The sequence below is a fragment of the Cyprinodon variegatus genome, unplaced genomic scaffold (assembly GCF_000732505.1).
Source record: "Cyprinodon variegatus isolate N-32 unplaced genomic scaffold, C_variegatus-1.0 Scaffold12, whole genome shotgun sequence".
Taxonomy (NCBI): Eukaryota; Metazoa; Chordata; class Actinopteri; order Cyprinodontiformes; family Cyprinodontidae; genus Cyprinodon; species Cyprinodon variegatus.
Window position 1 is genome coordinate 2,178,184 of NW_015150465.1, and position 13,620 is coordinate 2,191,803.

General features: G+C 40.5%; 1 protein-coding gene across 1 annotated transcript; it reads left to right on the forward strand.

The window, feature by feature from the left end:
* The first annotated feature begins 47 nt into the window (after positions 1–47).
* On the forward strand, positions 48–13,148 carry trim8 (tripartite motif containing 8). The gene is made up of 5 exons (XM_015381775.1): positions 48–2,435; positions 9,200–9,295; positions 9,369–9,634; positions 11,047–11,162; positions 11,252–13,148. Exons 1-5 carry the CDS (start codon positions 1,830–1,832, stop codon positions 11,935–11,937), a joined length of 1,770 nt encoding a protein of 589 aa, XP_015237261.1. The 5' UTR covers positions 48–1,829; the 3' UTR covers positions 11,938–13,148.
* Positions 13,149–13,620: the final 472 nt, after the last annotated feature.

The window sequence follows — 13,620 nt, forward strand, 5'->3', positions numbered from 1 at the left end:
CTTTATTTTGAAAAGTCTATCCGGAAGTGGTGTGGTGATATCGCCATTGACACACATTAAGTCAGCTTGTCTGCATTCCTCTTCTCTCCCAGCAGCCTAGCCGACAGAGACAGAAAGAAAAGAGAGAGACAGAGGAGGAGGGGGGGAAGAAAACACATTATTATTCACAAACCTATAGGTTTTTATAAAGCACGGAATCGACCTATACCGGATACATTACGCCACGAAACAACCAGAACCCCCCCTCCGGTTCAGACGACTTCTCCAGGACTACAAAACCGAAAGATATATATATATATATATATATATTTCTATTTTTTAATGACGGGACTTTTCCTCCGTGTGTTTGTGCGTAGGTCAGCGTATCCAAAAGCAGCTTCGGACATTTTCACAGCGGATATCTGCTTTTTTTTCTTTCCTTCTTTTTTAAATGGAGATTTGCAAGATGGCTGATGACAGCTAACCCCAACAAGGGCAGAAATCCGCGACGTCCCCTTTAAGAACAGGAGGGTATATTTTTGTATTTTTTATTAGCTTAATATATATATATATATATATATATAAAATGTTTGTCTGTTATAAGTTATGAGTGTAGCTAGGATCAAAGGAGTCAATCCTGTGCTTGTGTGTACCTGAGCTATGGTTAAAAAAAATGATGAGGTGACGTCTGAGGTAATTTAGGCGATTTAACCGAGATAAGGAAGTGGACAGAATATGCTAGCTAACGGCTAATAAGGTTTGAGACCAAAGTGCTAAACAAATGTAACGTCTGAGGTGATAATGGTGGTAATAATCATTGTTCGAGCAGATATTTGATAGATGTGTCAAAGCGAGAGAGAGGAAAGGAGTAGGGGGGGGGAAGCGAACAGCTCTGCAACGGCAGCCAACATTCCTGCGGATCCTAAAAGCCTTTGTTTTGTGCGCAGGAGCTGGACTGGACCATTAAAACGATTAACTATGCAGTAAACAGCCTCGACGCGATGGCCTGGGTGTAATTTCCACTGGAGTTGGATTATAAGGCCTTTTGTTGTGAGAGAGAAACCTGCTTAGATCAGTTAAAATAAGAAAAAAACAGGCCTTGTGCTCATTAAAGCCACATTCATCATTTTATTTGAGATTAAAAGGCAGGAGGTTGTATCTTTTGTTTGTTTTTTTATTTATCTGAGCAGAACGACGGTTTTTCTCCAACCACCGCAGGTTGTGTGTCTGGTTAGACTGCTGCTAGATGCTTATTTATAATTCAGCGGACAAAAGCATTGCGCTGCGTGCTGATTATTGAGGGAATCAGGCGTCCTTGAGGCTCCTATGGAAAACATTCACATTTTCAAAGGCGTTTCTCTGTGTGTGTGAATAGCAACCAGGGTGTGGACCTGAAGCAGCCTATTTTTTCAGGCTGAATTGGTTTATAGTCTACCGTAATCCGTTGTTAGGGGGAAGGCCAGGAGTGCAAGCAGAAAATATCAAGATCCTGGTCATGTGTCACATAGATTTGCATCCGTCTGGGTGATGGTTCATGGTTCTGTGTGCCTTGGTTTACCTGTAGCAGATGGTTTTGGCTCTATGACCAGGCTCTGAATCACTACAGGCAGGTCTGGTGGTTCTTGGGGTGAGTTGGAGGAAAGAAAAGCTCTGCTTCCTGTGATCTCAAATCCAGCTTGGATTTCTCCTTTCAACTTCAGTCCAGGTTTCATAATTTTGCCTTCAAGCTGCATTAATAAGCAATACTTGTCATTTTTCTGAAAGGGTGTGCTGAAAATATAGATCTTTCGGGACTTTTTTTTGTTTTGTCGAGAGTATAAGGTTTTTCTCTTGAGAGAGTTCTGATTTGTATGCCTGCCTGCACCACAATGGCCTCTGACATGGCTGAGACATGGAGGAACTGTTTTGAGGAGGAGCTCATCTGCCCCATCTGCCTGCACGTGTTCTCTGATCCCATCCAGCTGCCCTGTAAGCACAACTTCTGTCGGGGCTGCATCAGCGAGGCCTGGGCCAAAGACTCCTCTCTGGCTCGCTGCCCCGAATGCAATCATGCCTATACGCAAAAGCCCAGCCTAGAGAAGAACCACAAACTGTCCAACATAGTGGAGAAGTACAACGCCCTGAGTGTGGAGAAGGCTGGAACCCCGACGCTGCAGTGCATCCTGTGCCGCCGAGGCCCGCCGCTGCCCGCTGTCAAGGTGTGCCTGCGCTGCAACGCCCCTTGCTGCCAGTCCCACATCCAGACTCACCTTCAGCAGCCGTGCTCGGCCCTGGGGCACCTGCTGGTGGAGGCAGAGGCGGTGAAGGCCTGGACGTGCCCACAGCATGACGAATACAGGCTGTACCACTGCGAGGCCGAGCAGACGGCTGTGTGCCAGTACTGCTGTTTCGCCCGGTGCCACCCCAGCCAAGGCCACGCCGTCAGTGACGTGGAGCTGCGGCGCAACGACATCAGAGTAAGAAATACTTAATGCTGTGTCCTTAACTCAAACAGCCTATGGTTTTTATGCAGTTTACTGTTAAATGAGTTTGATCTATTAAGAGAAACCATAATTATCTTTACAGATTTTACAGCTAAATACAACTCCAGGTGTTTTACAAGGAAAACTAGAGCCAAGCAGTTAAAAATGTGCCTTCTAAAGAAGTTGGATCAATTGCAGGACATAGCAGCAACTTATTCTTCTCAGTGAGCTTGTGGCAACAGAAGAAAGGAGTAAAGAACAATGTTATGTATGGTTAAATAAGAAAGAGAACCTAAATAACAACACCAAACCTTGTTCCAGATGTACACTATAGCTAAACACGTGTAATTGATCAAATAAATATATAGATTTAACCACCAGATTAAGGAAATGTATTTTTGTTTTTTGACTCAAATAAATGCTCTAATAAGTGCTCTGAAATCTGTCTTGCCTCGAAAGAGTAAACTATCCAACATTCTCCAACAGGATGTGAACAGATTTCATGTAGGTGACCTGCGAGCGGCAGTGCACATTTATAACACAAACAAACTGAGACATGCTGCTATTTTGTGTCTAAAAGAGTAAAATTCAAGAGGATCTGCATTGCACTTTAGTGCATATATGTGAAAACAGGATCATTCGGTATTTATTTAGTCTTTACCATTGCACATATCAAATAACCTGCAGCACATTTGAAACTATAAGACAATCTATGTGAGATAAACATTAAGAAAAGTGGGAACTTACAGAAAACCTTCCATTCACTAAATCCTTGTTTCATTTATCTTTTTTGTCCTTTTAAAAATATTATTATGAATTCTGGACAAATATAATATTAATTTGTCTAAGGCTTTATTTTACTGTCAATATCTTTCATTTCTAACTTTAAATCTTATTTAAGCTAGTTCACTCTTGCAGGATATAACAGATAGACCTCTAATCATACCAAAATAAAGAAGGCGACCTTCTAAGAGTCAGTTTTATGTATTAAAGGCAAATGACCTAATTTCCTTACGGCTATTGGAGTAGATTATTAAAAAGAAATACTTTAAATACTGGCTTCTCACAGTAGCTATGGAACTGAAAGCAGACTTTTATACAACATTTTTTGGCGGTTGGCTCCTTTTTATTTCCGAAACGTCTCATCCAGAAACAACCAAAAGGAAAAACCATAAACATCCAATTAGGAAGTAAACCTTTTTCCAAGCTGACTGGTCAGAAACTGTCAGCTCATCAGTTCTCAGAAAGTAAAGTGCTTGTCTATCTATACTGCCCAGTACAAGGCAGCAAGCTGTGTTTTTAAATTAGTATCATATTTGTCCTTGACATTAAAAATTATTTCAGTACTGAAATATGGGATGGAAATGTGATGCTATATGTGGATGCTTTCAAAAAAAAGGGGGCAAAATCAGATATTCCTCTTTTGTGAAAATATGTTCATTTTGATGCTTTCCACTGTTATCCGACATTTTTTCTTTCCCATTGGCAGCCCCTTCCAAACCTCCATTCTCATCTGTTGGAACGGCAAACAATGTGGTTAAGGGTTGGAACAATGAGGGCCCCTCAGAGGGCCTTATCTTCCCAGCACAGGTGCATCCGAGCACAGGGATCACCAGTTGTCAGGGGGGAGGGGGCTGGGTTGGAGAAAAGTTGAAGGAAAGAGAGATTAAAGTGATTCATCACTTGCCTCTGCAGTCTTGTTGCTTTTTATTTTTTTATTAGCCTCCTCAGGGGGATTGGGTGCTCACCGCCTATGGTTCGAGCGGGGGTCACACTGGTTGCTTTTTGCCTTTTTAAAAATGTTTTAATGGGGTGTGACAAAGCAGTTAAGCCAAGGAGAGACGCACCAAGGCGTTACTGCTCACTGACTCATTCAGTTCACCCAACTCTGTTTAGGTGTCAACCATGACATAGTAGGCTGCAGTTCCTGTTGGTAATGCTATGACTAAGCTTTATGTATAGTTAAATAGTCTCAAGGGGACACATGGCATGGCCGTAGGTGTATTGAAAGGAAATTTGCATTTTTTTATTTTTATGTTTTACCCCAGGAAGGAAAACAAAACTTAAACTGCTTCTAATGTTTTTCAGGTCTGGATACATTTTGAAAAAATTAAAACAGAGGGTTAATATCTAACTCCAGAAAACAGTTTAAATTGTATTTATTTTTCTAAAATATCAAATACGTTTCTTTAAGAAGATAAGCCCCAACAACCACATTGCTTTTATGTTAAATAGATATAAGAATCAGCCCAATGTCATCCTTTTGTCAATAAACCCCATTAAGCCTTAAAACACTTCAGAGTGAAAGAGGTTCCTGTGGGAAGATGACTGTGTTAGATCTAACCAGTATCATTAAGGATTTTTAAAACTTGGAGGAAGCAAAAGATCGTGTTTAAAAAAAAAAAAAAGTTAATTTTATTCAATGATTTTTGCATTTGCAAGTGAGAGCCAATATTTCAGTAGATAGCAGAAAGGCTGAATAAAGAGCAGAGAAGGCGTTCCATTAGATCTTTCTGAGCAATCTGGACTGGTTTGTTGTTTATTATGCTTAATTTTGTTTATTATGCTTAATTTAGTTTATCATGCTTAATTCAGTTTATTATGCTTAATTCAGAAATGTCTATTGGAAATCTGGAAGTTGAGCTAAGAATTTGCCTAAGGCTGCTTTATTAAAGCTAACACTGCTAACATTATTTACATTTTTACCATCAAAACCAGCTTAAGATGTAAACACTAATAATTTAACATTTTATCCATATTCACAGTATAAATACTGAATGCTCACAGTAGAGAGACTTTTCTTGCTAGTTCCTAATTAGAAGGCATATCTGTAGGTCAAAGCTCAATGAATTCAGCCAACTTCTGATCAACACATTTCTATTCATCACTTATCTCTTAGTGTGTGCAGCATGGTATTGGCTTAAAAAAAAAAACATCCAATGAAGCAGGTTTATTGAACAATTTATAAGGTTGTGTTGAGTTTTGAGACTCAATTGGTTATTTCTAAAACATCCGACATTTCTGATTTACTCGTTTAAGCGAATCCTATAAACTCTTCTTTTAGAAGAAACCTTTAAAACCCATCTTTGCCTGTCCTTAATCGTTGAACCGTCATTCAGAGATAAAACAATGTTAGCTGTTGTAAAAGGTAATTGATAAAGCGGCTAAAGATATCAGCTTTTCACCAATATACAATCATTTTACATATACAGATTAATCTATATTGGCTGTCTAGCTTTAATAAACATTGATTTTGTTCTTCTGTTCTCTATTTTAATCAGTGCTTCCTTCAATGTGTGACCTTTTGGATTTTGGGTTGTCATTAGTGTCACATCGGCTGAGACTCGGTTCAAGTGACTAAATATGAAATTATTATATAATTCCTTTGTAAAATTCAAGATCGAAGCCAAAAAAATATAATATCCCACATTTATTGGTCTCCAAACTATTCCATTGATTTTGTAATAATTTATATGCAGTTTACCGTTGCATGCATCCATATTAAGATATAAAGCGGTTTTCAAAGTTTTTATTTTGTTTGTTTAAAACTAGTGGCTTAAGATCAAAAGAAACTACCTAGAGTGCTTTTTTTTTCTTTTTCCACACGGTATTTTTGCATAGGTTACCCCTTCCCGGGGCTCCTGATCCCTCCTCACGGTTTAAAATTATTTTGGGGCCTTTTTTAATGGTAACTATCCAGGCAGTTAAAATGACTTGTATCAGGGCACTGCAGGCTAGTTATCGGAGCGGGTTGTCTGAGTAATTAAAAACTTGTCACTTTGTTAAACCTATTGCTTTATAAAGAGCAGGAAAAACTATTCTATGCAATAAGAATTTAGTTTTCATTCTATATTTTGGTTGTATTTCATGATTCCAATGCATAAATAACAAAGCTGACATTTGGATTGTATTATTCAATATGCTGCAGTATATAATATAGATAAAGTAGGTGGAATAAAATCAACTTAATGCATTTTGTTATATATAAAATAAATGTGACAGTATTTTGAGTCGGCTGTCATATCCGCAGGCTCTAATCCATCCTTGTCTGTTTAGATTTTTACCATCATGGTGGTCTCAGCCCACACAGCCTCATGATGATTGCTATTAAACTGCACACACCGCTCTGCAGCCTCTCTCTCACCCTGCTCACCAACACGAGCCCCCCCAATCCTAATTCACCTCCCTCACACCAGCCACCCCAAAGCTACGTCCAACCTCCCCCCTAGCCATCCTCTCCTGCACTGATGGAAAGGACTCTCTGGTGAAATGACAGCTGAAGTGCACCCTTTCCTCTGTTTTTTAACCTCTGCTTCCCTCCCCCTAAGGTATCCCATACACATTGTTAGACACGCCCCCTCCACCACCACCACCCCCATCCACTTCCTCCTGGTCCTCCGCTGGCTTCTGCTCAGAGCCTAACTCAATCAGTCAGCACAACCAGGTCAGCGTCCTGGATCCAACCAACTGTGCATGTAACAGAGATATGTAGGGCAGCCATTCCCGACCATGTGCCGCCAAGACCCGACACTGCGGCTTTTCCTTTCCATCAGCCTCTAAAGCAGCTGATCGCTAATGATATAATCAGCTGCACCGTGTTGGAATGCGACTATAGTGAGGAGGAGGACGATGGCATGTGAAGAAACATGATGACTTATTTATTCGACTGATCAGCATTCGGTCTCTCTGTAAAATGTTTTGTGTTATGTATGTATCTAAAGCTGGGCATTTAATTGCATTTGCAATTTGACAAACTGCAAAATGGATATTTTTAAATTGCAGAGGCATTCAATTTACGCTGCATTTACATTTGTGAGGAGTAAGTAGAATGTCCTCCCGCCCTTTAGGTGGCGGCAATACGCATAGTCTGTTTGCAACCACGCAGATGGAGAGAGCATATTTACTAGGGGTGGAACGGTTCACAAAATCTTGGGTTCGGTTCACGGTTTCGTGGTCACGGTTTTCGGTTCAGTTTGGTATATGTTGATTGTTACACCGAAATCCCATAAAAATTAATGAAATTAATGGAAAAATCTAAAAAAAATTAATGAATTGTAATTATTTTTAATGATCCGCGGAAACCATTGATCATTTCCACATGTTTTGCTGCTTTGAATTTAATCATCTGGCGCATGCCCTCTACGATCTCCAAGGAACTCAGAGCGGAGCGGACGGGAGCCACAGCGGAGGCTGTAGGCTTTGCGTTGTGCAGGCGGTCTGGAGCGCAGTGCTGATGGAGTATGTGGGATTCATGTTGCTGTTAGCATAAACAAAACGTGTTCCACAATGCTTGCACACTGTTGCACATTTATCCACAACTTTCTTTCCGCCGTCATCGTAGGTCACTCTAAATGCAAAGTGGTCCCATATAGCAGACCTATAAAGTGCTGCTGGCGCGTCTTCCAACTCGTGTTCTTTCCCACTCGCCACACCCACACAAAACTTTACAACAACAGATTTTTTTCCCTGCTACACCCGGCTACGCTGCTTCGCTTCTTCTTCTTGTTTACTACTGGTGGTTGGCTTTGGTCGCAGTACCGCCACCTTCTGCTCTGGAGTGTAATCGCTTCCCCTATGAGAAAAAGGAGCAGCGCATGAACCGAACGAAACACACGCGAATCGAACCGAACGGTTTGGACGGTTTTCATAAACAGTTCCATCCCTAATATATACATACATACACACACACACATATATATATATATATATAGACCGCAGCCTCCTGCCAAACTACATGGTTGTGGTCAGAGCAAAGGAATAAAAACAAAATTGCATTATCGGTTTAAAATAATCGAAATTTTCCTTCTTTTCAAAATATATTAGCCCTATATGTAAACACTTATAAACTTAAAAGGACTAAGCTATCAGTATGAGAAGTCTGCTGTGCTCATGATTCTAGTTTTAATCTGCACTAGTCCTTTTTGGTCCATTATTTAGGTCTGCAATTTCAAATAGGTTTTTTTTTTTTTTTTATTCTTTTTTTTTTAGCTGGGTGGGAAAAAAGAGGCATTTTAAATACCAAATATAGCAAGTTTTTTACACCAGTTTTCTAATGTGATAAATAAGAAAATGTCTATTGGCTCCACTTAATATAAAGGTATTGCACAGCTTAACAATTAACCACATACTTTGTTCTTTATTTACAGATTGACATTTAAATATTGACCAGGTGCTCGGTTGGAAAACGAATACTTTTAAATATAAAAACATGGGGAAAAGGAAATAAAAACCTGGCTTGTTAACTGGATAATATTTGGTAATTGGAAATCTATACAGCCAGCGTTCATTTGTTTATTTTCTGCACAAATTAAACACAGTTTGAAGGGTTTGGCCGGGCAGCCGTCTTCTGTTGTTCACATGCCATCCTCCTCTGGAAATAATAGGTGCTTTTGCTAAAACATGGCCACAGCTCAGAGCAGCCTCCAGTGGGTGATCTAATGTCTCTTAGGAAGAAAGTACTGAATGGAGGAGGAGGAGGTTCAGCAAGGGGAGAGCAGAGCTGCTGGAGCTTTTAACTGACCATTTATCTATCTCTGCTCAATGCCTCCAGCTCCCCCCAACTTTGGTCCTCACTCTCTAATGCAAACACTAAATAGCTGCTGGTTGCTATGACAGCGTCCCCCTCCTTTCCTCCCTTGCAGGGGTTGCATGTTAGATGGAGACTAAATTAGCCAACACCAGGAATTCTAATATCTCTGGTATGGTGAGTGGCTGACTGGAGGTAACAAATTAAACAAAAGCCTTTTCCTCTCTTTTAGCAAAACCTGCTGAGACAGCAGGAGCGAGTAGAGGAGAGAGTGCAGGAGATCGAGGAGCAGCTTTGCAAACTTGACTCTGACAAGTGCACAGTGGAGGTACGTTTAAAGCACTTTTTTTTTTACAGAAATATGGAGAAGCTTTATCCACCTTAAGCTGTTTTCTCTACAGGACAGAGTGTGCGAGCTGAAGGAGGAGGTGCGCCTGCAGTACCAGCGCATGCATCAGCTCCTGGAGGAGGATCTCGGTCGTACGCTGGAGGCTCTGGATCGGGCTCAGGCTCGCTTCTTCCAGGAGAATGCAGCCCAGGTTTTGGCCCTAGGGGAGCAGCGCCATGAGGCCCAAAAGCTACTGAGCTCCATCAACACGGCCTTCAGCAAGGCAGAGGAGCTGAGCTTCATGAAGAACACAAAGCCTGTTAAAATCCTCACAGACAGGTGAGACGACATCTGAGTCTGGATATTGCATAAAAGATAATTTACCGTTTCAAGTTTGGTTTATACGCTGTCAGATCAGCATACGCTTAGGTTTTTATCTAAACGAAATTAATTCTGAGTCACAATATAAACCATAGCCAATGTTTTCTATGATTTTAAACATAAAAACAAAATCTATCCAAATTTAAATTCCCGTACACAGATTTTTTTTCTACTAAAGTAACTTATTTTACATTAACATTGACTAATGATGATTCTAGATATAGACACTTCTTCTCTCAACATCCAGGAAACTTCAATCATGTCTGGCCCTTTTTGTATCTAAAAAAAATAACAGTATAATCAAAGCTGATTTCGTTTTTTAAAAGTTAAAATAATTTTTTTTTTTTTGCCAGTCAGTACACTGCTGCTAAAATTCTATGTGGGAATAATTAATGTGCATTAGAACAATGTATGCCGATTTGACAGCGTATGCTGTTCTGACAGAACACCAACGCTTATATCTAAATATCTATTGTTGATCTCTGTAGTGTTGATTTTATACAGTGACGTGAAAAATAAAAGCTTCTATGCAGCTGTGGTGATCAGCAGTGGTGATTCCACTTTTTTTCTCCCTTAATGTTTAGAAATTAATAAAAAGGGTAAAAAAAAATTGAGAAAATGTCACATAGTGACTTTGCCTCCTATCAAAGTATCAATGTTTGACTAATATAATTTTGACGCTTTCACTTCTGTGCTGACATATAGGATGATTTTACTTTTTTTTTTATCATCTTGACTATGTAATTTAAACCTTTAATGTAAACCTTTAGTAAGCATGGCCAACAAGCCACAGTCTGGGCAGGTAGACCTGTTTAAAAATAACACCAGGATCTTTAAAATATCTTTCTGCAAATGCAAACATGAAGAGCTTTCAAGTCTCCTGGTAGATGTCTGCGCTGTCTTTGGAGCAGCCTGGCTTCCATAAATCATCACTGACTGTGAGAATTTAACGCTAAGCTTCAAGCAGCCCTGATTCTGTGTCTCTTGAAGGCTTCTTTAAAATCTTGGATCTTTAGTTCTGACTAAAACTCTGTTTGTTCTCCAACGTTCTTTTTAACCAGAGTTTTTTTTCTTTCAACAAACTTTTCATTGATATGTTTGGATACAGAGCTTAATTATTTATACCATGAATGACAAAAACTATTTTTTTTCCTTTTAGAAATTATTTCTGTTGATCTTATGCAGTTTTTATCTTTTCAATTGAATTCTTGCTCTTTACTGGCTGAAAATCAGAACCATCAATATGAACAGACAAAAGTTTAAAAGTAAAACATTTGAGCTGAATTGCAGGAATAAATGATAACTTTGATGTTGCTGCTTCTGGAAATGCTTTATAAGTCTTTTGCATCCCTGTGGTCACATTGTTGCAGATCTCAGGCATGTGTGGGAAGCAGCCTCCCTCCTTACAAAGTTGGGAATCTAAACTCCAAGCTGTTTCTTTCCGAGATCTCAAAAAGAGAGAAGAGCTTGAAGCGAACTCTTGAAGGTGAGCATCCTGACATGAGTGTGTGAAGCTTTAATCTGAGCCCGGCTTGTTTCTCTTATGCTAACCTTACAAATGTCATCTTCTCCCAGTTCCCCTCACCCCTCCATCAGCATTCCTGCAGACCGTCGCTGCTTTCCCCAGCGGTCAGAGCTCTGGCTCCGGAGCGGAGAAAAGGAAACATTCCAACGCCTTCCCAGAGGGAAACGGAAACACGGGCAAAAGCAGCGCTCCGGGTTTTAAAGACTCCTCCTCATCTTCCTCTTCGTCACTAGCTAAGCAGCCCTATCTAGGATCTGGCTCCGCCTCCGGAGAGGGCCAGTCCACCAATCAGCAGACTCTGGGCCCCTGTGCCCCGCCTCACATCAGCGAAGGCGGCGGTGCTGGAACCGGCTCACTGACCAACCACCACTCTGGTTCCGTGTTCAGCTCCTCGCATTTCCCACCGGGAGGAAGCAGCTCCTCCCACTCCTCCCAGCAGGCCGTGCTCCCGCAGTACGGCGGCCGCAAGATCCTGGTCTGCACCATGGATAACTGCTACTGCTCTGGAGTGCCGTCTGTGTCGGGCCACCGCAGCCACCCTCCGTACCCGCGGTCGGGCTCATTCCCCTGGGTGAGCCCCCAGGACTACCCTCCTCCTCCGAGCCTGGCTTCTGGAGGTCCGTCCATGCAGGGGCTGGCGGTGAGGGACTGGATAGACGCCTCCCAAACACACAGACACGCAGATTTCTACGGGCTGTATGGCCAACCTTCCACCAAGCACTATGTCACCAGTTAACACAGCAGATGGTCTCCTAAATTAAAGAGACAGGCACCAATATAGCACACCCTCACAGATTTATAAATCTGAAAAAACAAAAACACTGAAACTGTGTTTGCATCTGCGCACAGATGTAGATTCGGGGGGCAGGGTTGATCCGTTTTTAATATTACTTTCATTCATCCAGTGTTTTCATGTAGATAAAACACAAACTCTGCCCACTTTGGCACAACTCGGCTCTGTGTTACAGAGGAATAAAAAATGTTATTAAAAAAAACAAGGGTTCAGAAGGCAACGGCAACGTTTATCTTTTTATTTATAGAGTAGGATGCAAATTGATAGAAAATAAACTCTTATTAGGGAAAAAAATGCTTTTAATGCTTTGTCACAATTTCTCACCAAGGAAAAAATAGAAGAGAACAGGCTTCTGGCTTCAGCTCATGTTCCTCTCGATATAATCACCCCTGAAGTTACGCTGAGGCCCAGCTGCCTTATGATATTTTTCCACGAGCTGACTTTGTTTGATCCTTTTTTTTTAATGGGGAAGATCATCCTCGCATTTTGTTTATTTTTTATTTTGATCATCTCGGCACTTCTTCCTTTCATTTGCTGAGTTCAGGGATGCATCGCACAGCTTGAACGCAAAACGCTCTTCCATGGAACACCCACAATGCACTTGTGGACGCCTTCCTAAGGACGGGCCCCCCCCCCTTACTTCCTGCTGCCACAGAAGGACAGACTAAAGACTTCAAAGACTGTTTTCCCTGGTTTCTTTGTGATTAATATGACTTTGTGTTATTTGGTACATCTGTAGGAATCATGTAGAGACAATGACTTCACAAAACCAATCATGCATCTGGACGATCTAAGGATGCTGTAATTGTACTTCCTGCAGGGCAAAGATGTCACTTCCTCTGAAAAAAAAAAAAAAAAGCACATGAGCTATTGACTTCCTGTTTGCAGCTGAAAGCATGTAAGGAAGAATGTTTTTTTTTTTTTCTTTTTTAAAGCACTCAGAAACAGAAAACAATGTGGAGGGGGCAGTTTTAAAATGAGTGTATAAAAGAATGGTGGGAGGAAGTTTTTTTTTCATGGTCTTTTTCTAGAACAACAAAGCTGAAAGATGTAAGAAACGATTCATCATCATACAAAGGAGCTGTTACAACACCTAACATAAGGAGGAGAAAAAATCGTTCTCTTTTTTTGTAAATATTTTGTGAAATGGGAAATGGAAAAAAAAAAAAATAGAAGTTGCTGACATGATTTGGAGATGGGTTCCAAATAAACAAATAAATTTAATCTGGTCTCTGCTGTTAACTGTCCATGTGCAAATCCCATCATCTCATTTAAAGGATAAAAGTGGTGATATCCTATATTTTTGTTACTGTAAATAAATCTCATTAAATAAAAAGGCAAACTCAGAAGTGTTTTAGTATTTAAATGTATTTGATTCATACTTTTGTTCCATAGATTTAATTTTTATGGGGAATATTACAACTGGTTATTAATGGGTAATTTGTTTTCCAGGTTTGTTTTGTGAACTTTTTTTTTTTTTTTTTTAAGCATTCCTGGCTGGTTATTTATCCCAGGATAGATATCAGAGCTGGTAATAATTGGAACATTTCTGCCATTGGTGAAATGTTAATGGGGGCTCAACCCCAGGGCCAGTGGAACATTCAGCCCTTATATAGTGAGTCTGCA